We start from the raw sequence: 26,750 nt of genomic DNA, 5'->3' as shown, positions 1-26,750 counted from the left end.
AGACATCTTATCCCCTATCCAAAGAATAGGGGATAAGATGTCTGACCACAAGGGTCCCGCCGCTGTCTTGCATTCGGCACCCACCTCTTTGTGCTGCACGCAGCGCTGCCAGCTCACAAACTGCCGGGTGCCAACCACGGGGCAGTATTGTGATGTCACGACTCCGCCCCCGTGAAGTCCCCCCCTCGCTATGCAAGTCTATGGGAGGGGGTGTGACAGCCGCCAAGCCTCCTCCCATAGACTTGCATAGTGTGGGCGGGGCATGACATCACACGGGGTGGAGTCGTGGCGTCACAATACTGCCCCGTGGTTGGCACCCGGCAGTTTGTGAGCTGGCAGCGCTGCGTGCATCTCAAAGAGGTGGGTGCCGAATGCAAGATTGCGGGGGTCCCCAGCGGCTAAGATGTCTTAGGGCCAGAGTACCCCTTCAAGGACTAAAAGTGACATCCTGCTCATACAGAGACAATAAAGCTCTATTAATTTATTCTTTTAGCGCACATAGGCAGCAGTGTTTTATTATATTTTACTCTATTTTTATCATATCTCTTTTAGCATTTTCATAATTTAGGTGTTTTTTTTATGATATTGAATTATTTGTTTCTTGTTATTGTAATCAGCCCAAAGTGAGTCACAAGGGCCCCGTGACATATCTGAAGGCATTTTTATGTATTATATATAGAGCAGAGTACGGTAATAAATATATTTTATTGAGACCATGATTCTGTGTTAACTTTGAGCTCCGTTCTATTCTTTTCTTTATCCAGTATATACTTTTGGGACACTGCGGGTATAAGTGTCAAACAGACTGCTCGGTTATTGTTGTATAGAATTCCAGAGAGCCTCCTCTATTGTCTATTTCTATGTGAATTCAAAAGATGACTGGCATAGTTAACGGCGGCTGATAAGGGGGATATTTTTTCACATTTAAAGGGGTACTCCGCCCCTAGACATCTTATCCCTTATCCTGCCACACCCCAGACACATCCGGTGCACAGAGCGAACTTCGCTTTGTGCCGGATGACTGGTGATGAGGGGTAGAGGCTCGTGACGCCCCCTCCCATAGACTTGCTTTAAGTGGGCGTGGACGTGATGTCACGAGCCTCCGGTGCTCAACCCGATGTTCTAAACGAACGCCGGGTGCAGCACAGAGATTGCGGGGTCCCCAGCTTCGGGACCCCCATGATTTGACATCTTATCCTGCGATCAGTACCAGATTTAACTCCTTAGCTCACCCAGCAAACAGAAGTATTGAGCAGACCACCAAACTCTGCTTGAGGGTCTATTCCCACGTACAGTATCCTGTGCAAATTTGATGCACATTTGAAGCTGCAAAGCTCAATGTAAACCAAATGACTGAATGCGGCATCAAATCTGCAGCTCCAAATCCTCATACTGTACGTGTGAATAGACCCTTAAGGAGAAAAGTAGAGGACATTGCTGATGCTCATACTAATCTATTCGAGGTGATCATATAGAACAGACATTAAATATGATCCAGATATTTGCCTTTAATATCTTAGTACAGCGGCAGCCAACTGAGGCCTTAAAGGGGCACTCCAGTGGAAAACAAATTTTTTTCATTCCAACTGGCTCCAGAAAGTTAAACAGATTTGTGAATTACTTCTAATAAAAAATCTTAATCGTTCCAGTACTTATAAGCTGCTGTATACTACAGGGCAAGTTGAGTTGTTCTTTTTTGTCTGACCACAGTGCTCTCTGCTGACACCTCTGTCCACGTCAGGAACTGTCCAGAGTAGGAGCAAATCCCCATAACAAACCTCTTCTGCTCCGGACAGTTCCTGACATGGACAGAGGTGTCAGCAGAGAGCACTGTGGTCAGAAAGAAAAGAACAACTCAACTCCCTGTGGAGCATACAGCAGCTAAAAAGTACTAGAAGAATTAAGATTCTTTTTTTAATTGAAGTAATTTACAAATCTGTTTAACTTTAACTTGAAATTGGACCACCCCTTTAAGGAGGGTAACCCACAAAACATTTATCATTTATTCACAGAATAGGTAACAAATGTATGACTGCTGGGAGCCCAACTACAGTACCTTCAGTGATCAATAGACTAGAGGTCCCAAGACCCCCCCCCCTCCCAATTCCTCCTCATGGCCTGAAGAGGAGGAGGTTAAATAAAGTGATGGTCACCCATGTACCCTTCCTCTACAGTCAACATCTTTGGTTAGGTGCACCAAACAAAGAAAGAATGGGGAGAGCACCCACAGACAACCTAATTGTATCAGACTATGTCCTAACAATAGACATCAATTAATTATAAAGGGAGCGGAGTATCCGGAACCAACAATGAAGGCGACACCTGTGGGGTGCATATATATATATATATATATATATATATATATATGTATGTATATACAGCTGAAGTATCAAAGTAAAGCATGCAAAAAAGGAGTATATGCACTCACCTCAGGAAAAACATCACCATGTCCGGGAGTTCGGGATCATGGGAGCCGGTCTCGATGGTGTGGAGCGCTCAGAGGAAACGCCAGCCATTTCGTACGATAGAACGTACTCCTTCCGGCCTCCGGCCGGAAGGAGTACGTTCTATCGTACGAAATGGCTGGCATTTCCTCTGAGCGCTCCACACCATCGAGACCTGCTCCCGTGTTCACGGACGTGGTGATGTTTTTCCTGCGGTGAGTGCATACACTCCTTTTTTGAATGTTTTATCTTTGGTTAGATGGATGGGTGACTATAGCAATTTTCAGCTCCATACAAATGAATAGGGTGGCAGAGCATGACCACCACTTTATTCAAACTCCTCCTCCATGGGGTCATGTAGTGAGAAGAAAAGAAGGACTTGGAACCTCCATTCTATGTATTAGAGCAGGTCCCAGTTATGGAGTCCTCAGTTATCATGCATATATTACCTGTCCTTTGAAGAGGTGAGAAATGGGTTTTGATGGGATGACCTCTTTATTGGTGTGCATGTCTTTATAGGCTTTAATGAAGAGTGACCACATAGGTGCAGCCCCCTCAGCATCAGACGGGTGCAAGTTTTGATTCCAGGCTGCGTCCATGTATATGATGACCCTATGGACTGAGGTCACAAGTTAGTTTCCATATTCATGAAAGTAGAGGAGAGCCCCAGCACCAGCGGAGAGCCTTAGAACAAAAATGGATGACATGGACTTACATTGATTTTGAAGAACCATGTCAAATTTGTTGACCACATTGAGTCTGATAAGTGTAGTGACTTCCCTATCACAGAATAAGAAGGAGGGTTTCGGTAATGTCTTCCGCAGAAATGTCCCATTTCTGTGACATAAGAGTCATATTTCCTAGAACATTTCATTGTATCTTTCGGGCAAAGTGCGCCGTCTGAAATGTTTTTTCCCCATCAACAGAATTCCTTGATTAATAAAACAATAAAGACACAAGTTCTTCAGGTTCTTATCATAAAACCATAGAGAATGGAGAATAAATTAAGTCTCTTTTCCTTGCACATGATTTTCCTTTCCTTTCTGGCATCGGGATGAGGGAAACTCCTTCAGGCACATGATGACTTCTTTTGTACTGAGATTTAAGAAGATTTCTTTAGAATATTAATCATGAAGGCTATAAAATATGATTTTGTTATGTGTGTTCCATAAAGGACTATGATTACATTTCCTGTATGTATAGGTAGACAAATTATATGGTACAGAAATATGTATGTATGGTCATAGATAGACGTATTTATAGGGTACAGAAATATGTATGTATGGTTATAGGCAGACTTATTTATATGGTACAGAAATATTTATGTATGGTTATAGGCAGATGTATATATATATATATATATATATATATATATATAGGGTACAGAAATATGTATGATTACAGGCAGATGTATATATATATATATATATATATATATAGGGTACAGAAATATGTATGTATGGTTATAGGCAGACGTATTTATATGGTACAGAAATATTTATGTATGGTTATAGGCAGATGTATATATATAGGGAACAGAAATATGTATGGTTATAGGCAGATGTATATATATAGGGTACAGAAATATGTTTATAGGCAGATGTGTATATATATAGGGTACAGAAATATGTATGGTTATAGGCAGATGTATATATATATAGGGTACAGAAATATGTATGGTTATAGGCAGATGTATATATATAGGGTACAGAAATATGTATGCATGGTTATAGGCAGACGTATTTATAGAGTACAGAAATATGTATGGTTATAGGTAGAGGCATTTATAGGGTACATAAATATGTCTGTATGGTTATAGGTAGAGGCATTTATAGGGTACAGAAATATGTATGTATGGTTATAGGCAGATGTATTTATAGGGTACAGAAATATGTCTGTATGGTTATAGGTAGATGCATTTATAGGGTACAGAAATGTGTCAAAATGGTTATATGTAGATGTATTTATAGGGTACAGAAATATGTATGCATGGTTCTAGGCAGACGTATTTATAGGGTGCAGAAATATGTCTGTATGGTTATAGGTAGACGTATTTATAGGGTACAGAAATATGTATGGTTATAGGCAGATGCATTTATAGGGCACAGAAATATGTATGTATGGTTATAGGTAGACGTCTTTATAGGGTACAGAAATATGTCTGTATGGTTATAGGTAGATGTATTTATAGGGTACAGAAATATGTATGTATGGTTGTAGGTAGATGCATTTATAGGATACAGAAATATGTCTGTATGGTTATAGGTAGATGCATTGATAGGGTATAAAAATATGTATGTATGGTTATAGGTAGATGCATTTATAGGGTACAGAAATATGTCTATATGGTTATAGGTAGATGTATTTATAGGGTACAGAAATATGTATGTATGGTTTTGGGCAGACGTATTTATAGGGTACAGAAATATGTCTGCATTGTTATAGGTAGACGTATTTATAGGGTACAGAAATATGTATGCATGGTTATAGCCGGATGTATTTATAAGGTACAGAAATATGTCTGTATGGTTATAGGTAGATGCATTTATAGGGTACAGAAATATGTATGTATGGTTATAGGTAGACGTATTTACAGGGTGCAGAAATATGTATGTATGGTTATAAGTTGATGCATTTATAGGGTACAGAAATATGTCTATATCATTATAGGTAGATGTATTAATAGGGTACAGAAATATGTATGTATGTATGGTTGTAGGTAGATGCATTTATAGGGTACAGAAATATGTCTATATGGTTATAGGTTGACGTATTTATAGGGTACAGAAATATGTATGCATGGTTATAGGCAGACGTATTTATAGGGTACAGAAATATGTCTGTATGGTTATAGGTTGACGTATTTATAGGGTACGGAAATATGTATAGTTATAGGTAGATGCATTTATAGGGTACAGGAATATGTCTATATGGTTATAGGTAGATGTATTTATAGGGTACAGAAATATATATGTATGGTTAACCCCTCTCGGGCGATTTTTCTATTTTTGCACTTTTGTTTTTTCCTCCTCGTCTTCTTAACATCGTAACACTTTCAATTTTTCACCTACAGGCCCATATGATGGCTTGTATTTTGCGCCACCAATTTTACTTTGAAATGACATCAATCATTTCACCACAAAATCTACAGCAAAACCAGAAAAAAAATATTTGTGGGGCAAAATTGAAGATAAAAAAAACGCCATTTTGTAAATTTTGGGGGCTTCCTATTCTTTGCAATTAACTTTTCAGTAGCAATGGTCCATTCGGTTACAGGGATGCCTAATTTATATAGGTTTTATTTTATTTTACTACTTTAAAAAAATTATAACTACATGCACCAAAATTAGTATGTGTAAAATTTCCCACTTCTGACACCTATAACTTTTTTATTTTTCGGTATATAGGGATGTATGACCAGAGGGGTACCTAATGCCCCTTGCGCCCCTGGTGGAGTACTGTATCGGCCCCCCCTCCCCCCAAAAAAGTTACTGTCAAGGACCGACCGGGGAGACAGGGAGGGTGAGCCCTAAACTGACCCTAAAACATCTCTCCCTGCCTACTTGCCCACTCACCCTAAATGGTGAGTCAACAACTGGGAGCCGGTCCCTTCCTGCGCTAAAGTGCAGCGGCATAAAAATAACTAATAAACATGGTCCGTCACAGGCCAGAAGCGGAAAACTACTAGACATTCAGATGTAACAGACAATACAAATACTAACAAGGCAGAGTATAAACTCACAAACAGTAGAGTATAGTAAATTAACAAACAGTTCACAAAACCAGATATAAGATAAACGACTGACATGATAAAAATGAACAAGACTAGGCATGATAAGAGTATACAGCAGAATCCAGGAGATGAAGGGGATAGTGGAAGAACTGAGAGCCAAAACACTAAAACTGAACGGGTAAAATAGAACACTGTTCACATACAGGTACAAGTACAAAGAATATATCAACCAAATAGGATGTAAATATTAGACACTGTTCACATTGGGAAACAGAACATACAAACTGGACTTAATAAAAAAGGATACAAGAACACCAAACTCTACAACGTAGAGGAACACTGGTCAGGATACTAGACAGGATATTTCTCAAGATACAAGACTGGTACAAGTACAAACTAGACTCAGGCACAGTGTGACAAAGCTGAACAGAAATAATCCTAAAACCGACAAATCTAACACAGACTAAAAGCTACAATGAACAAGATTATGTGACCATGGCTAAAACTCAGATAATATCACAAGATAAATACAAGGTGCAAGCTCAAGCAGACTTAGAAGTATATTGCACACACAGGCATCGTGGCATTAAACTAAAATACCGTATATACTCGAGTATAAGCCGAGTTTTTCAGCACGATTTTTCGTGCTGAAAACACCCCCCTCGGCTTATACTCGAGTGAACTCCCCCACCCGCAGTGGTCTTCAACCTGCGGACTTCCAGAGGTTTCAAAACTACAACTCCCAGCAAGCCAGGGCAGCCATCGGCTGTCCGGGCTTGCTGGGAGTTGTAGTTTTGAAACCTCCGGAGGTCCGCAGGTTGAAGACCACTGCGGCCTTCAACATCATCCAGCCCCCTCTCACCCCCTTTAGTTCTGAGTACTCACCTCCGCTCGGCGCTGGTCCGGTCCTGCAGGGCTGTCCGGTAAGGAGGTGGTCCGGTGAGGAGGTGGTCCGGGCTGCTATCTTCACCGGGGAGGCCTCTTCTAAGCGCTTCGGGCCCGGCCTCAGAATAGTCACGTTGCCTTGACAACGACGCAGATGCGTCGTTGTTAAGGCAACGGCTCTATTCCGGGCCGGAAGCGCGGAGAAGAGGCGCCCCCGGTGAAGATAGCAGCCCGGACCACCTCCTCACCGGACCACCTCCTTACCGGACAGCCCTGCAGGACCGGACCAGCGCCGAGCGGAGGTGAGTACTCAGAACTAAAGGGGGTGAGAGGGGGCTGGATGATGTTGAAGGCCGCAGTGGTCTTCAACCTGCGGACCTCCGGAGGTTTCAAAACTACAACTCCCAGCAAGCCCGGACAGCCGATGGCTGCCCGGGCTTGCTGGGAGTTGTAGTTTTGAAACCTCTGGAGGTCCGCATGTTGAAGGCCGCAGTGGTCTTCAACCTGCGGACCTCCGGAGGTTTCAAAACTACAACTCCCAGCAAGCCCGGACAGCCGATGGCTGCCCGGGCTTGCTGGGAGTTGTAGTTTTGAAACCTCTGGAGGTCCGCAGGTTGAAGACCACTGAGGGCGAATGATGAGAAGAGGATGATGAAGGGGGGGGGGTGTGGGGATGATGAAGGGGGGTGGGGATGATGAAGGGGGGGGGGTGTGGGATGATTACAAGGGGATGATGAAGGGGGGATGTGTGGGATGATAAGGGGATGTGTGGGATGATGACAAGGGGATGATGAAGGGGGGATGTGTGGGATGATAAGGGGATGTGTGGGATGATGACAAGGGGATGATGAAGGGGGGATGTGTGGGATGATAAGGGGATGTGTGGGATGATGACAAGGGGATGATGAAGGGGGGATGTGTGGGATGATGACAAGGGGATGATGAAGGGGGGATGTGTGGGATGATAAGGGGATGTGTGGGATGATGACAAGGGGATGATGAAGGGGGGATGTGTGGGATGATAAGGGGATGTGTGGGATGATGACAAGGGGATGATGAAGGGGGGATGTGTGGGATGATGACAAGGGGATGATGAGGATGTTAATGACGGGTCTGGATGATGACAGGGGGGGATGAGGTATTTCCCACCCTAGGCTTATACTCGAGTCAATAACTTTTCCTGGGATTTTGGGTTGAAATTAGGGGTCTCGGCTTATACTCGGGTCGGCTTATACTCGAGTATATACGGTAACCAGCCTCAGAATGCAGGATTACTCTGGTTAAATAACTCCACCCTAGTTCTCATTCGCTCAGAGCATTAACTATTCCCTATCCAAGTGTGTGAATACACACCGAAACAGAAAAATACAAAAACAAATAATCGGACACTACAGTCACTTCACACTGTAATGTACTTACAGTTAAAGTAAATGATTCACAACTGACGTCTCCTCTGATTGGCGTTGTTCTCTTTCCTTTTCTTCTCTATTCGGCCTAGACCGCCATAATGGCTTCTTCCAGCCAAAACTTCATCTCTTCAGCCTCTGTAAAACAAACATGTTAGAATCCACATTTTTCAGTCCCCCCTTTACACAATCTCCTCATCTATAGGCTTGAAATGTAATAATGTACTCCGTGGTGTCCTGCACAGTAAAAGCAGGTAGAATAGTAGGTCCCCCATTAAGTAGGTATATACCCCCCCCCCCCCCCAGGTAAATATTGTGATTTTGATATGCCATTGCTTTATAATAAACAAATGGTGAAATCTTCTCCATTTTATGCTGATCGCAGTGATGCCCGGCATTAAGCCTTTAGATGCTACAATAATAATTGGCGGAGCTGATCTAGACCACTGCAGTGAAACCATTGATCAGCTGAGAGGACGACAGGAGGGCCCTTACCTGCCTCCTTGTCGTCCGATCGGTACTCTCCAGGCTCCAGGCTGGAGCAATGAAGTGCCAAAAACACTGACCAATGCTATGCTATGGCATTTTTCAGTGTATGCAATCTGAGGATTGCATGTAATAGACTCCTATGAGGGCTAATAAATAGTGTAAAATGTAAATAAAAAGAAAAGTTCATAAATGTGTATGTGAACCCTTCCCATATAAAAGTTTGAATCACCCCCTTCCCATTTAAAAGAAAAAAATATGTAAACAAAAATAAACATAAACATATGAGGTATCCGAGCTATTAAAATATAATGTTAGTTAAACAATCCAGAATTGCATTTTTTTGTCACTTTGAAAGACCTAAAGAAAATTTAAAAACCGATCAAAAAATCCCATCAAAGCAAAAATGGTACCGATGGTACAAAAATAACCTCATCCCCCCCCCCCCCCCCCCCCCCCCATATACAGAAAAATTAAAAAAAAGTTATAGGGGCCAGAAAAGGACAATTATAAAAATAAAAATTTTCATACAAAAAGTTATAAACCTATACAAGTTGGGTATCATTGTAACCGCGTGGACAAACGGAATAAAGATAAGGTGACATTCTCACAGAAAAGTGCACTGAGTAGAAGCGAAGGTCCCCATAAGTTACAAAATTATGTTTTTTTTTTCAATTTTGCCCCACAAATAGTTTTTTTTTGTTTTGCTATAGATTTTTGCGGTAAAATTATTGTACTCCATACAAAGTAAAATTGGTGGCTCAAAAAAACAAGCCCTAATATTGGTCTGTAGGTAGAGAATGAAAAGCGTTATTATTAGATAGTAAGGAGGAAAAAACAAAAATGCAGAAAAGAAAAAAATTTAGTCCAGGGTTAAGCTGCATTCACATCACGATTGCAGCCTACAGCTGCCGGATCCGGCTGGGGGAGGGGAAAACCGGGCGCTCCCGCACCCCAGCCTCAGGCTGCAATGGTAATGTGAATGCATCCTTAAAGGGGTACTCAGGCCCTAAGATATCTTATTGCCTGTCCAAAGGATAGGGGATAAGATGTCTGATCGCAGGGGGTCCCGTTGCTGGGGACCCCACAATCTCGCATGCAGCACCCACTTGTGTCCGCTGTACAGAGCGATGAACGCTCCGTGTCTGAAGGGTCATGACTACGGGGCCGGAGTATCATGACATCACACAACTCTAAACCCTGTGTGACATCATGCCCCGCCCGCTCAAGTTCATGGGAGGGGGCAACATATATATTTTTTTTACATTTTTTTTATTTGAAAAATGGGAAAAGGGGGGAAGGGGTGATTTTAACTTTTAATAGGGAAGGGGTTAATGCATATTTATTTATTTGTTTACACTTTTTTTAGTCCCCAAAGGAGGCTATAACATGCAATCTTTAGATTGCTTATTCTGATCAATGCTTCTATATAGGAGAGCATTGATAAGTGTTATTGGTGCTCCATTGCTTCAGCCTAGTATAGCTGAACGCAAGGCTGGAGCACCGATTGGATGGCAGAGAGGAAGGTAAGACACCTTCCCAGTCCTGTCAGCTGATTGGGATGTCGTGGTTTTGCCTTGGCAGTCCTGATCAGCCCACTGAGCTAGCTGGGAAAGGGATTAACGGCTATTAGATGCCGCAATCAACTTTGATCGCAGCGTTAAAATGGTCAATGCTGGTCATCAGCCCGGACGGCAATGTGCGGCATTAGCTGTGGGTCCTGGTAGCTGGTAGCAACCGAGACCCATCGGGTATGATGCGCGCTTACCTGCTGAGCGCGCGTCATACAGCAGGAGTCCGCAGTGGACGTAAATATACGTCCATTTGCAGGAAGGGGTTCAGAAATCCCTGTGCTTGCTTCATAAAAACAACCCCATTCAGAGAAATTGAACTGGTTTTCAGTTGCTGAAAATTCTGCAATAAAATCAAATTCAAGCTTATCCCTTACTGATCCTGAGTTCATCCTGTATTATACTAAAGAGCTGTACTCACTATTCTGCTGGTGAGGTCACTGTGTACATACATTACATTACTTTTCCTGTACTGATCCTGAGTTATATCCTGTATTATACTAAAGAGCTGTACTCACTATTTTACTCCAGAGCTGTACTCACTATTCTGCTGGTGAGGTCACTGTGTACATACATTCCATTACTTATCCTGTACTGATCCTGAGTTATATCCTGTATTATACTAAAGAGCTGTACTCACTATTTTACTCCATAGCTGTACTCACTATTCTGCTGGTGAGGTCACTGTGTACATACATTACATTACTTATCCTGTACTGATCCTGAGTTCATCCTGTATTATACTCCAGAGCTGTACTCACTATTCTGCTGGTGAGGTCACTGTGTACATACATTACATTACTTTTCCTGTACTGATCCTGAGTTATATCCTGTATTTTACTAAAGAGCTGTACTCACTATTTTACTCCAGAGCTGTACTCACTATTCTGCTGGTGAGGTCACTGTGTACATACATTACATTACTTTTCCTGTACTGATCCTGAGTTATATCCTGTATTTTACTAAAGAGCTGTACTCACTATTTTACTCCAGAGCTGTACTCACTATTCTGCTGGTGAGGTCACTGTGTACATACATTCCATTACTTATCCTGTACTGATCCTGAGTTATATCCTGTATTATACTAAAGAGCTGTACTCACTATTTTACTCCATAGCTGTACTCACTATTCTGCTGGTGAGGTCACTGTGTACATACATTACATTACTTATCCTGTACTGATCCTGAGTTCATCCTGTATTATACTAAAGAGTTGTACTCACTATTCTGCTGGTGAGGTCACTGTGTACATACATGACATTACTTATCCTGTACTGATCCTGAGTTATATCCTGTATTATACTCCAGAGCTGCACTCACTATTAGTGTTGAGCGGCATAGGCCATATTCGAATTCGCGAATATTCGCGAATATATGGACGAATATTCGTCATATATTCGCGAATATTCGCATATTCGTTATATTCCCGTTTTATTTTCGCATATGCGAACATTCGCGTATGCGAAAACTATCATATGTGCATATTAGCATATACAAAATTAACATATGTGAAAATTCGCATGTGCTAATTTTCGCATATGCTAATTTTCGCATATGCGAATTTTCGCGCGCCAGTCTCACACAGTAGTATTAGAGCCTTCTTTACACCACACAAGCTGGAAGCAGAGAGGGATGATCACTGTGATGTGTACTGTGAAAAAAAAAAAAAAAAAAACGAATATTCGTAATTACGAATATATAGCGCTATATTCGCGAAATTCGCGAATTCGCGAATATGCGATATTCGCGAATAATATTCGAATTGCGAATATTCGTGAGCAACACTACTCACTATTCTGCTGGTGAGGTCACTGTGTACATACATTACATTACTTATCCAGTACTGATCCTGAGTTATATCCTGTATTATACTCCAGAGCTGTACTCGCTATTCTGCTGGTGAGGTCACGGTGTACATACATTACATTACTTATCCTTTACTGATCGTGAGTTATATCTTGTATTATACTCCAGAGCTGCACTCACTATTCTGCTGGTGAGGTCACTGTGTACATACATTACATTACTTATCCCGTACTGATCCTGAGTTATATCCTGTATTATACTCCCGAGCTGTACTCACTATTCTGCTGGTGGAGTCACCATACATACTATGCTGTAATAATGTACTGTACATAAATCCCAGTGTAGAATCCCCCCAAAAGATTCATATAAACATTGAACCGACAAAGAACACTGAGATATTTCAGCTTTACAGTTTGCAGAGTTGTGAATGCAGCTCCTAAGTATGATATATGTTTTGTACATAAATATTAAATGTATATAAATACTTTTTTAAAGGTGGGGATGCCTTTCAATGATACCACCGGAGTGGTAAACCTGTATCAGGGTCAGCCACTTAGTATGTGCCACTTTTTATGCTTTTCTTTTGGGTGTAATCCCTATCTTTGCAGTCCCTGCTCATTGACAATACTATACTATAAGCAGGGAGCCTTTCACATTGAGCAACGATACAGCTAAGGGGCTTTTGTGTCCCAAGTTCAACAACAGGGTATTTAGATAATGGACTAGGACAAACCTTTAAAGGGGTACTACGGTGGAAAACTTTTATTTATTTATTTATTTATTTATTTTAAATCAACTTGTGCCAGAAGGTGAAACAGATTTGTAAATTACTTCTATTAAAAAATCTTAATCCATCCAGTACTTATTAGCTGCTGAATACTACAGAGGAAATTATTTTCTTTTTGGAACACAGAGCTCTCTGCTGACGTCATGACCACAGTGCTCTCTGCTGACATCTCAGTCCATTTTAGGAACTGTCCAGACCAGCATATGTTTGCTATGGGGATTTTCTCCTACTCTGGACAGTTTCTAAAATGGACAGAGATGTCAGCAGAGAGCACTGTGCTCGTGATGTCAGCAGAGAGCTCTGTGTTCCAAAATGAAAACAATTTCCTCTGTAGTATTCAGCAGCTAATAAGTACTGAAATGATTAAGATTTTTTAATAGAAGTAATTTACAAATGTGTTTAACTTTCTGGCACTAGTAGATAAAAAAAAAAAAAAAAAACTTTTTCCACCGGGGTAACCCCTTTAAGCCAGCAGGTCTCGGGCCCTGCCCTACCAGAGAAGTGTAACCTTCACCTATGTTGCATCAATGTCAGAACCTAAGCGGGTGTTGTCTTCCTCTCACTTTGGTTCTAGAGATGGGAGAATCCACAGTGTTTGGCACATAGTGTGATCCGCATACTCTAAATACTCACAGAAATAAAACTAATCCTGATCTTATATAAACAATGTTATCAGGAAAGCAACAAGATACCTGGTGGGAGTATATGTTCTGCTCCAACAGTGATAATGTGTTATTCCCCCGGAGATTATACAGGTCACTGAAAGGGTTATAAAAATAAACCTAATAACTTTACTAATCATAAGTTCTACAGCTTCCTAACATACTTTACGTTTCGATTCCTCATCATTGTCAAGATATGGTTTCTGTCAGTGAATGAGAACGTCTTGTTTACATTTAGAGGTTACAAAGATGTAAATATTTACAGCTGAGAAGTAGCTACAATTGTATCCAGTCTAAATGAGATAAATAGTCTGAGCTAATACAGTGGTCCCCAAAGTTACAATATTAATTGGTTCCAGGACGACCATTGTATGTTGAGACCAGAACTCTATAGAAGCCTGGTAATTGGTTCTGAAGCCACCAAAATGTCATCCAAAAATAGAAAAAGGTTCGGGTTATGCCCGTTCACACTACGGAATTCTCGCGGCTTGATTCCGCGAGCGGAGATTCCGCCTGGCGGCCGCCGCTGAGGTTGCTTCTGCGCTAGGGCCGCGAGGCACTGAGCCATCACCATTGACGGCTATGCAGTACTCGCGGAATCCGCGCAAAGAATGAACATGTTCTTTCTTTGCACGGAACAATTTCAGCGGCGAAATTGTCCGCCGCGGAAATTCCGCAGTATGAACGGGTCTCGCGGAGACCGATTCACACTAATGTTGAGTTCATACTGTGGAATTCCACTTGTGGAATTCCGCGAGAATTCCGTTGTGTGAACGCACCCTTAAAGAAAAATACGTAGATAACTAATACAGATAAAACAAATCCTTACATGTAAAAGTAAGAAAGATCTGCTGGGAGCTGTAAATCACTGTCTATTTCAGTGTTTCCCAACCAGGGTGCCTCCAGCTGTTGCAAAACAACAACTCCCAGCATCCCGGACAGCCAACGGCTGTCCGGGCATGCTGGGAGTTGTAGTTTTGCAACAGCTGGAGGCACCCTGGTTGGGAAACAATGGTTTATGTAGAGGACAGGAGCTTCTTTAGGGTCCTATACAGTACACACAGTGTCCCAAATGGAGCCGCCCTTACTTGGTGTTCAAAGGAGCAGCTAACCCTGGCACAGGTAAGGAGTAGTACAGAACTTGTAGTTCCTCCCTGTATTGTAGGGGGCACTACCAGACAGACGGTTAGTACATGCACTTAAAGGGGTACTCCGGTGAAAACCTTTTTTCTTTTAAATCAACTGGTGGCAGAAAGTTAAACATATTTGTAAATTACTCCTATTAAAAAAATCTTAATCCTTCCAGTACTTATTAGCTGCTGAATGCTACAGAGGAAATTATTTTCTTTTTGGAACGCTGATGACATCACGAGCACAGTGCTCTCTGCTGACATCTCTGTCCATTTTAGCAACCATGCATAGCAGATGTATGGTAAGGGCAGCATGGTGGCTCAGTGGTTAGCACAGCTGCCTTGCAGTGCTGGGGACTTATCCCACTAAGGACAACAATAAAGAAAGCGTTATTATTATTATAATAACGTCAGCAGAGAGAACTGTGGTCGTGATGTCATCAGAGAGCATTCCAAAAAGAAAATAATTTCCTCTGTAGTATTCAGCAGCTAATAAGTACAGGAAGGATTAAGATTTTTTAATAGAAGTAATTTACAAATATGTTTAACTTTCTGCCACCAGTTCATTTAAAAGAAAAAAGGTTTTCACCGGAGTACCCCTTTAAGTAATACAGGGGTTTTACCAGTAAAATGCCCATTCTGATTGGTCAGTTCCTCCAGTTGTGAAATGTCTCACAGATCTGGACTGTTCATAGCATTGTATGTTGAGTCCGGTTTCAAGTTTCAATGGTCCAGAAAAAACATTGTATGTTGAAACTATTGTATGTTGAGGCCATTGTAAGTTGAGGGATCACTGTATAGAAACATAGTTTCATAGTTTCACAGTAATAATGATCGAAACTGCAGCAGAAATTCTTTTTGTCTGCATTTAATCTAAAATAAAAATGATTATAAATAAAACTCTAATATATATATATATATATATATATATATATATATATATATATATATGCCAACATAAAGTACAATATGCCTTTCTAAAAGAAGCCTCAGGCAGCGGAATTACCAAAAAAAAAAAAAAACATAAACATAAAATTTATAAATATAGAAACTATTGACTGTCAGAAGGCAGAAGAAAAATAAAACACCAATCATGTCCTCAGGGACAAATCTGTAAGTATGCCGTCACATACAGAATGTCCAGTGATCCGATTAAGTATATTTCTACAGGCTGGCAGGGGAAACGATATCCGTAAATCCTGCGTTCCAATTGAAGCACCAAATAAATCCTTACTATCCCATTCAAATAAGTAGGATGAGTTCAAAGAATCAGTTTTCCGGTGGTTTTCTATACTGTCGGAGCGAAACTGATTTGGTTTGCCATACATATATTTAACCCCTTCAGGACGGAGCCCATTTTGGCCTTAAGGACCGGAGCGTTTTTTGCACATCTGACCACTGTCACTTTAAACCTTAATAACTCTGGAATGCTTTTAGTTATCATTCTGATTCCGAGATTGTTTTTTCGTGACATATTCTACTTTAACATAGTGGTAAATTTTTGTCGATACTTGCATCCTTTCTTGGTGAAAAATCCGTAAATTTGATGAAAAATTTGAAAATTTAGCATTTTTCTAACTTTGAAGCTTTCTGCTTGTAAGGAAAATGGATATTACGAATACATTTTTTTTTTGTTCACATATACAATATGTCTACTTTATGTTTGCATCATAAAATTGATGAGTTTTTACTTTTGGAAGACACCAGAGGGCTTCAACGGTCAGCAGCAATTTTCCGATTTTTCACAAAATTTTCAAACTCAGTATTTTTCAGGGACCAGTTCAGGTTTGAAGTGGATTTGAAGGGTCTTCATATTAGAAATACCCCATAAATGACCCCATTATAAAAACTACAGCCCCCAAAGTATTCAAAATGACATTCAGTCAGCGTTTTAACCCTTTAGGTGTTTCACACGAATAGCAGCAAAGTGAAGGAGAAAATTCACAATCTTCATTTTTTACACTCACATGTTCTTGTAGACCCAATTTTTGAATTTTTACAAGGGGTAAAAGGACAAAATTTTTACTTGTATTTGTAGCCCAATTTCTCTCGAGTAAGCACATACCTCATATGTCTATGTAAAGTGTTCGGCGGGCGCAGTAGAGGGCTCAGAAGGGAAGGAGCAACAAGGGGATTTTGGAGAGTACGTTTTTCTGAAATGGTTTTTGGGGGGCATGTTACCTTTAGGAAGCCCTTATGGTGCCAGAACAGCAAAAAAAAAACACATGGCATACCATTTTGGAAACTAGACCCCTCGGGGAATGTAACATGGGATAAAGTGAACCTTAATACCCCACAGGTGTTTCACGACTTTTGCAAATGTAAAAAAAATAAAAAAATTTTACCTAAAATGCTTGTTTTCCCCCAAAAAATTTATTTTTAAAAAGGGTAATAGCAGAAAATACCCCTAAAAATTTGAAGCCCAATTTCTCCCGATTCAGAAAACACCCCATATGGGGGTGAAAAGTGCTCTGCTGGCGCACTACAGGTCTCAGAAGAGAAGGAGTCACATTTGGCTTTTTGAACGCAAATTTTGCTCTGGGGGCATGCCGCATTTAGGAAGCCCCTATGGTGCCAGGATAGCAAAAAAAAAACACATGGCATACCATTTTGGAAACTAGACCCCTCGGGGAACGTAACAAGGGGTTAAGTGAACCTTTATACCCCACAGGTGTTTCACGACTTTTGCATATGTAAAAATTATTTTTTTTTTTTACCTAAAATGCTTGTTTTCCCAAAAATTTTACATTTTTAAAAAGGGTAAAAGCAGAAAATACCCCCCAAAATTTGTAACACAATTTCTCCCGAGTACGGCGATACCCCATATGTGACCCTTAACTGTTGCCTTGAAATACGACAGGGCTCCAAAGTGAGAGCGCCATGCGCATTTGAGGCCTAAATTAGGGATTGCATAGGGGTGGACATAGGGGTATTCTACGCCAGTGATTCCCAAACAGGGTGCCTCCAGCTGTTGCAAAACTCCCAGCATGCCTGGACAGTCAACGGCTGTCCGACAATACTGGGAGTTGTTTTGCAACAGCTGGAGGCTCCGTTCTGGAAACAGTGGCGTACCAGACGTTTTTCATTTTTATTGGGGAGGGGAGGGGGGCTGTATAGGGGTATGTGTATACGTAGTGTTTTTTACTTTTTATTTTATTTTTTGTGTTAGTGTAGTGTAGTGTTTTTAGGGTACAGTCGCACGGGCGGGGGTTCACAGTAGTTTCTCGCTGGCAATTTGAGCTGCAGCAGAAAGTTTGCGGCAGCTCAAATTTGCAGCCAGATACTTACTGTAATCCTCCGCCCATGTGAGTGTACCCTGTACGTTCACATTGGGGGGGGGGGGGGGGGGGGGGACATCCAGCTGTTGCATAACTACAACTCCCAGCATGCCCGTTGGCTGTCGGTGACTGCTGAGAGTTGCAGTTTTGCAACAACTGTAGGCACACTGGTTATGTATCACTGAGTTTGTGACCTAACTCAGTGTTTCACAACCAGTGTGCCTCCAGCTGTTGCAAAACTACAACTCCCAGCATGTACGGTGCATGGTGTACGGTGACTGCTGAGAGTTGTAGTTTGCAACAGCTGGAGGCACACCGGTCGTGAAACACTGAGTTAGGTAAAAAAAAACTCTGAGTTTCACAACCAGTGTGCCTTCAGCTGTTGCAAAACTACAACTCTCAGCAGTCACCGACAGCCAACGGGCATGCTGGGAGTTGTAGTTATGCAACCAGCAGATGCACCACTACAACTCCCAGCATGCACTTTAGCTGTTTGTGCAAGCTGGGAGTTGTAGTTATACAACAGCTGAAGGTACACTTTTCCATAGAAAGAATGTGCCTCCAGCTGTTGCAAAACCATAAGTCCCAGCATGCCCATAAGGGAATGCTGGGAGTTGTGGTGGTCTGCCTCCTGCTGTTGCATAACTACAGCTCCCAGCATGCCCTTTTTGCATGCTGGGAGCTGTTGCTAAGCAACAGCAGGAGGCTGTCACTCACCTCCAACGATCCTCGCCGCACAGGTCAGTCCCTCGTCGTCTCCGCCGCCGCAGCTGCTCCTGGGGCCCCGATCCCAACAGGGACGCCGGGGATCAGGGTCCCCAGCACCGGGGGTCGTCTTCCCGCACCCGCTCACGTCCTCCGGAAGAGGGGCGGAGCGGGTGCGGGAGTGACACCCGCAGCAGGCGCCCTGATTGGTCGGCCGGTAATCCGGCCGACGAATCAGGGCGATCGTGAGGTGGCACCAGTGCCACCTCACCCCTGCAGGCTCTGGCTGTTCGGGGCCGTCAGAGACGGCCCCGAACAGCCAGTAATTCCGGGTCACCGGGTCACTGGAGACCCGATTGACCCGGAATCGCCGCAGATCGCTGGACTGAATTGTCCAGCGATCTGCGGCGATCGCCGACATGGGGGGGCATAATGACCCCCCTGGGCGATATGCCGGGATGCCTGCTGAACGATTTCGGCAGGCATCCGGCTCCGGTCCCCAACCGGCTAGCGGTGGGGGCCGGAATTCCCACGGGCGTATGGATACGCCCTCGGTCCTTAAGGACTCGGGATTCAGGGCGTATCCATACGCCCTATGTCCTGAAGAGGTTAAAGGGGTACTCCGGTGGAATTATTATTATTATTTTTTTTTAATCAACTGGTGCCAGAAAGTTAAACAGATTTGTAAATTACTTTACCCTTTACCCTTCCAGAACTATGGTCACCTATCAAAAATTGCACCAAACAAAAAAGTAAATGAAGTAACAAATTTTATTAGACAAATATAATAAAAGACATAAATAGTAAGATCAGCAATAGCCAGAAAAATATATGAGGATCCAATATAATATACTCCTAGAAGATTGCCACTATTAGTGAAGCATATAAGGCAGTAGAGTCACAGTGTACATACATAAAGAAGGCAAATATTAACATAATTAAAACTAGGAGAAAGGAGACAATGTTGATACATGATCACAAGGTGTACTATGAGAGCCTGGAGGCCTGGAGGCAGTAATGTAAACCATTCCCACTGATGGGAAGGAAGGAAGAAAGTTGTTGAAACCAGGCTCCCACAAGACATCCATGATCACCGCGTTATACATATATATATATATATATATATATATATATATATATATATATATATTTTGTTTGGTGCAATTTTTGATAGGAGACCATACTAAAGTGTTTAGCACCAAACGCAATATACTTTTCTGATTGAAAAGCTACTTTGGTCATATATCTTTGGTTACCTTCCAGAACTATGTAGCGGCTGTATGAATTTCTTTTCTGTCTTGTCCACAGTGCTCTCTGCTGACACCTCTGTCCGTGTCTGGAACTGTCCAGAGAAGCATAGGTTTACCATGGGGATTTTCTCCTGCTCTGCATAGTTCCTGATACGGGCATCAGGTGTCAGCAGAGAGCACTGTGGACAAGACAAAAAAGAAAATAATTTCCTCTGCAGCATACAGCTGCTAAAAAGTACTGGAAAGGTAAAGATTTTTTAATAGAAATGTAACTTCCTGGCACCAGTTGATTTAAAAAAAAAAAAAAGTTCCACCGGAGAACCCCTTTAAGGACATCTGCAGTGAAAAAAACGTATCCCCTATCCACATGATAGGGGATAAGTGTCTGATCATGGGGGTCCGACCGCTGGGACCCCCTGCGATCTCCCATATGGGCCTCGGAATTGCGGCGCTGTACAACGGCTAATGCGCGCGTCTCGTAGAATTCACTGAGGTGAACCAACACGCCCCCCCCTTACAGCTCTATGAGAGTAGCAGGGATGCAGGAGTGCCATAAAGATAAATGGAGGGGGCATGTCGGTTGCAGCATCATGCTATGGCCGGCACGACTCCTGCAGAGGAGAGCTGCGGCAGAGTCAGGGCCCTGTGCAGGAGATTGCAGGGGGTTCCAGAGTTCGGACCCCCCGCGATCAGACATTTATCCCCTATGCTGTGTATAGGGGATACATTTTATTTTTATTTTTTTCCTTAACAAGGTCAATCCCTTACAAACAAACAAACAAATAAAAAATAAAAAATTATAATGCAGCAAACCCAGAAAATCAGCGATAAACAAGCAAAAGCTAAAAAAAAAAAAAAAAATCCTTAAATTATTTTGAGTAGTTAGGCTAGGATACCACTTTTCTGTCAGTTTTTGGAATACTGCCCCTGCAGTTTTTGAGCCAAAGCCAGAAGTGTATTCAAAAGGAATTGGACATATAAAGGAAGGACTTACACTTCCCCACTCTTATGGATCCACTTCTGACTTTTGTCTCAAAAACTGCAGTGGCAGATATCCAAAAACTGCCAGAAAAAAACCATAATGGAATCCAAGCCTAATGGGGTTGAAATGCTAAACATGACATTGTCACTTAGTAAAGAAGATAAATGACGATACTTCTGTATAGTCTTATAGATTTTAGATCTTATAGATTGAATTCTACCAAGTGAAGTTGCCCTTTTTTCTCTGCAGTTTTTCAGGATGTGCACGTCATGATCTTCGTGGGCTTCGGGTTCCTGATGACCTTCTTGAAGAGATATGGATTCAGCAGCGTCGGCTTCAACTTACTTATTGCAGCTTTCGGTCTTCAGTGGGGAATATTAATGCAAGGATTGTGGCACTTACACAACGGGAAAATTGAAATCGGTATTAAAAGGTAATGCATGTTATGGCAATGTTTTTCGTTCCTAAATCTAAAAAAGTTTTAGATTCTGTGCCAATCAATATTAAAATGTTACTTTATAATAATTACTGCTATATTTTGTGTAATATGGCTCTGACCAGCCTGCGGTCACCACTGAGGATGAATGAATTTATTCAGCTGTTATATAGATTTTATGTAATCCACAAGAGAGATATAGTTCGGCACTGCACAAGTTTATCCATCTTGGCACAAAATGCCAATATTACGTATCAAAAATGGAAAAGACAGGCAGCACTTACCAGGATTTTGTGCAGTAAGCTTCTTTATTCTTATCAATCTTCCAATGGCATTAAAGGGGTACTCCAGTGGAAAACTTTTTTTTTTTTTTTTAATCAACTGGCATGAAAAGAACACGGCCATGGAGGGGAGGAGGCACGGACAAGGTCCGTGCCTCCTGCCCTCCATGGCCGTGTTCTTTTAAAGGGGTACTTTGGTGGAAAACTTTTTTTTTTAATCAACTGGTGCCAGAAAGTTAAACAGATTTGTAAATTACTTCTATATATAAAAAAAAAAAAAAAATCTTAATCCCTCCAGTACTTATTAGCTGCTGAATACTACAGAGGAAATTATTTTCTTTTTGGAAAACAGAGCTCTCTGCTGACATCACAAGCACAGTGCTCTCTGCTGACATCTCTGTCCATTTTAGGAACTATCCAGAGCAGCATATGTTTTCTATGGGGAATTTCTCCTACTCTGGACAGTTCTTAAAATGGACAGAGATGTCAGCAGAGAGCACTGTGCTTGTGATGTCAGCAGAGAGCTCTGTGTTCCAAAAAGAAAATTATTTCCTCTGTAGTATTCAGCAGCTAATAAGTACTAGAAGGATTAAGATTTTTTTTTTATAGAAGTAATTTACAAATCTGTTTAACTTTCACCAGTTGATTAAAAAAAATAAAATAATTTTTTTTTTAAAGTTTTCCACCGGTACCCCTTTAAAAGAAAAGTTTTCCACCGATACCCCTTTAAAAGAACACGGCCATGGAGGGCAGGAGGCACGGACCTTGTCCGTGCCTCCTCCCCTCCATGGCCGTGTTCTTTTAATGCCACTGAAATATTTATAAGAATAAAAAAGCTCATGAAATTTATGTGAGTGCTGCCCGTCTCTTCAATTTTTCATTTGTTATATAGGATTCATGGCACACAGTGGCATTCTTTTGATTCCCTAGAAAAACATTCACCTAATGGTCCAATATTGGTGGTCACACATGCTCAGTAGCTCAGTCCCGTTGCCTGGATACTCTAGTCCAGTGGGCCCAGGGGCGGATCCAGAGTCAAGTCTCGGGAGGGGCACTATTAGAGAATTTGGCGTTGGTGGACAGAAAATAAGGTGTTGCTTAAAGAACTTACAATATTATTAAATGTATCCAGTATAATAATCAAATATACCAATTGCCACAGAATGGGAAAGCGCTAAAGAAGTTTTTACAATTTAATACTACAGTATGACCTAATCAGTGGTGAGGGGATGCTGGGAGTTGTTGTTTCACCCATCATTACTGCAAAACTTACAAGTGACTACAGCTCTGATGGGACAGTCAGGACAATACACAATGATATCAGTGATTACAGGTGACGTCTTCTCTATAGTCTTTCCTTATTTAATTCAGATGGTACATACCGCCAGGTCCAGCTAAATATTCTCGCTGCATAACTTGACGCCGATACGGCTCCTCACTATGTCAGCGGATTCTGATCCTTTATATGAAAAAAAGTATTATTATAATACTGCCAAACACCATATCCTTTGAATATAATTCTGACTCTTTGTACCCTCCGAATATACTACAACTCATTGTACCCTTTGAATACAATACTGCCACACACTGTACCCTCTGAATATAATACTGCCACACACTGTACCCTCTGAATATAATACTGCCACACACTCTACCAACTGAATATAATATTGCCACACATTGTCCCCACTGAATATAATACTGCCACACACTGTACCCTCTGAATATAATACTGCCACACACTGTACCCTCTGAATATAATACTGCCACACACTGTACCAACTGGATATAATACTGCCCACACACTGTACCAACTGAATATAATACTGCCACACACTGTACCCACTGAATATAATACTGCCACACACTGTACCAACTGAATATAATAGTGCCACACACTGTACCCACTGAATATAATACTGCCACACACTGTACCAACTGAATATAATACTGCCCACACACTGTACCCAATGAATATAATACTGCCACACACTGTACCCACTGAATATAATACTGCCACACACTGTACCAACTGAATAATACTGCTACACACTGTACCCAATGAATATAATACTGCCATACACTGTACCCACTGAATAATACTGCCACACACTGTACCCAATGAATATAATACTGATACACACTGTAACCTCAGAATATAATACTGCCACACACTGTACCCTCAGAATATAATAATGCCCCACACTGTACCCTCAGAATATAATACTGCCACACACTGTACCCCAGAATATAATACTGCTACACACTGTACCCCAGAATATAATACTGCCACACACTATACCCCTGTATATAATACTGCCCACACACTGTACCCTCAGAATATAATACTGCCACACACTGTACCCCCTGAATATAATACTGCCACACACTGTACCCCTGAATATAATACTGTCCACACACTGTACCCTCAGAATATAATACTGCCACACATTGTACCCCTGAATATAATACTACCACACACTGTACCCTCTGAATATAATACTACCAAACACTGTACACTCTAAATATCCCTCTGAATACAACACCGTGATGTATTGTGGCTAATGAAAACCGTACTACCCCAGAAATTTCTTATACTCTGTGCCCCTCATATATAGTAGTAATGCCCATCCTGTGCCCCCACATATAACTATGACCTGTCCTGTTCCCCCTCATAATATTAATGCCCTCTGTCCTGGGCCCCTACCATATAGTGCCCACTGTGCTGTGCCCCTCACATATAATGCCCCTGCAATGTTCCCCTCACATATAATGCCCCCCAATCCTGCTCCCTCAGGGGGCATTATAAGTGAGGGGAACATAACAGGGGGGCATTATAAGACAGGGCACATTATATGTTAGGGGCACATGACAGGGGGGGCATTATATGTGAGGGGCACATGACAGGGGGTTCCTCACTTATAATGCCCCTGTAATGTTCCCCTCGCATATAATGCCCCCTGTCCTGCCCCTTCAGGGTGCATTATAAGTAAGGGGCTAATACCAGGGGGCATTATAAGTTGAAGTACATTATATGTTAGCGGCCTAAGACAGGGGGGCATTATAAGTGAGGGGCCCAAGACAGGAGGGCATTATAAGTGAGGGCCTGTTATGTGCCCCTCACTTATAATGCCCCCCCTGTCATGTGCCCCTCACATTTAATGCCCCCTGTCATGTGCCCCTCACATTTAATGCCCCCTGTTATGTGCCCCTAACTTATAATGCCCCCTTCATGTGCCCCTCACATTTAATGCCCCGTTATGTTCCCCTCACATATAATGCCCCCTGCCCTGCTCCCTCAGGGGGCATTTTAAGTAAAGGGCACATGACAGGGGGCATTAAATGTGAGGGGCACATGACAGGGGGCATTAAATGTGAGGGGCACATGACAGGGGGGCATTATACTTGAGGAGCCCCCCTGTCATGTGCCCCTCACTTATAATGCCCCCCTGTCTTGGGCCGCTAATATATAATGTGCTTCGACTTATAATGCCCCGTTATGTTCCCCTCACATATAATGCCCCCTGTCCTGCACCCTCAGGGGGCATTTAAAGTAAAGGGCGCATAAAAGGAGGGCATTATAAATCAGAGCACATTATTTGTTACCGACACATGACAGGGGGGCATTATAAGTGAGGGGCACATGACAGGGGGGCATTATAAGTGAGGGGCACATGACAGGGGGCATTATAAGTGAGGGGCACATGACAGGGGGGCATTATAAGTGAGGGGCACATGACAGGGGGCATTATAAGGGAGGGGCACATGACAGGGGGCATTATAAGGGAGGGGCACATGACAGGGGGGCATTATAAGTGAGGGGCACATGACAGGGGGGCATTATAAGTGAGGGGCACATGACAGGGGGCATTATAAGTGAGGGGCACATGACGGGGGGCATTATAAGTGAGGGGCACATGACAGGGGGGCATTATAAGTGAGGGGCACATGACAGGGGAGCATTATAAGTGAGGGGCACATGACAGGGGGGCATTATAAGTGAGAGGCACATGACAGGGGGGCATTATAAGTGAGGGGCACATAACGGGGCCCTGTCAGTCTGCCGGAAGTGGCCATTCCAATGTCCCGCGCAGGAAGCTCCGTGCAGGGTTCAGCACCCCCTTCCAGCAGACTGCAGGGGCCCTGTTTGGGAGATTGTAGGGGGTCCTAGCGCTCGGATCCCCCACAATCTATAACTTATCCCCTGTCTCGGCGTCTAAATAGGCTGTAAGTAAATGAAAAACAGATGCTGGCAGCAGTGGGATAGATATGATATAGATATATAGATAGATATGAGATAGATAGATATGAGATAGATATGAGATAGATAGATAGATATGAGATAGATAGATATGAGATAGATAGATATGAGATAAGGAGATAGATAGATAGATAGATAGATAGATACAACCAAAGAATAAGTTGGCCAGCACTATTGATTCCAAACTATTAAATGCACCTGGCGTACAGGTGCAGGCTGCTGGGCTAAATATACAGCAACAGGAGAATACCGCAGCACACTGCTAGCACAAAGATATAGATAAAACATGAGTATATAGATAAAACATGAGTATATAGATAGAACATGAAAAGCTATACAGCTGTAATGCAATAAATGAAAATATGAAACTATGAAATTATGAGGTAATTAGCTTGCGAATTTGGGGGCCAAATAGCATGGACCGTCCCACCACGGTAAGGTGACCTCATTCTGGGATGGACCCTACACTATGAATATGCCTCTGTGTGAACAGCTCAACAGGCATTGCAGGATCTGAAACATCCAAGGCACCTTATATACACCTAATAGAGGTGGGTGGGGTGCAAGAGCCAACATGGAGGTAGCCAACCAAAGAATAAGTTGACCAGCACTATAGATTCCAAACTATTATATAGACCTGGCCTACA

General features: G+C 42.2%; 1 protein-coding gene across 5 annotated transcripts in view; it reads left to right on the top strand.

Annotated features, from left to right (window-relative positions):
• Positions 1 to 26,750, top strand: part of RHAG (Rh associated glycoprotein) — a 64,607-nt gene that overhangs the window by 5,083 nt on the left and 32,774 nt on the right. For 4 of the 5 annotated variants that reach the window (XM_056563995.1, XM_056563996.1, XM_056563993.1 and 1 more), the window contains one exon: positions 21,375 to 21,558. In XM_056563995.1, coding sequence (XP_056419970.1) covers positions 21,375 to 21,558 — 184 coding nt within the window. Of the gene's footprint in view, positions 1 to 7,342; positions 7,365 to 21,374; positions 21,559 to 26,750 lie in introns of those variants that run through there. The other variant, XM_056563998.1, reaches the window with a different exon arrangement.

Source organism: Hyla sarda, chromosome 3 (assembly GCF_029499605.1).
Source record: "Hyla sarda isolate aHylSar1 chromosome 3, aHylSar1.hap1, whole genome shotgun sequence".
Classification (NCBI taxonomy): Eukaryota; Metazoa; Chordata; class Amphibia; order Anura; family Hylidae; genus Hyla; species Hyla sarda.
The sequence above is the reverse complement of the archived record's forward strand: the minus strand, read 5'-3'. Positions and strand labels throughout refer to the sequence as shown.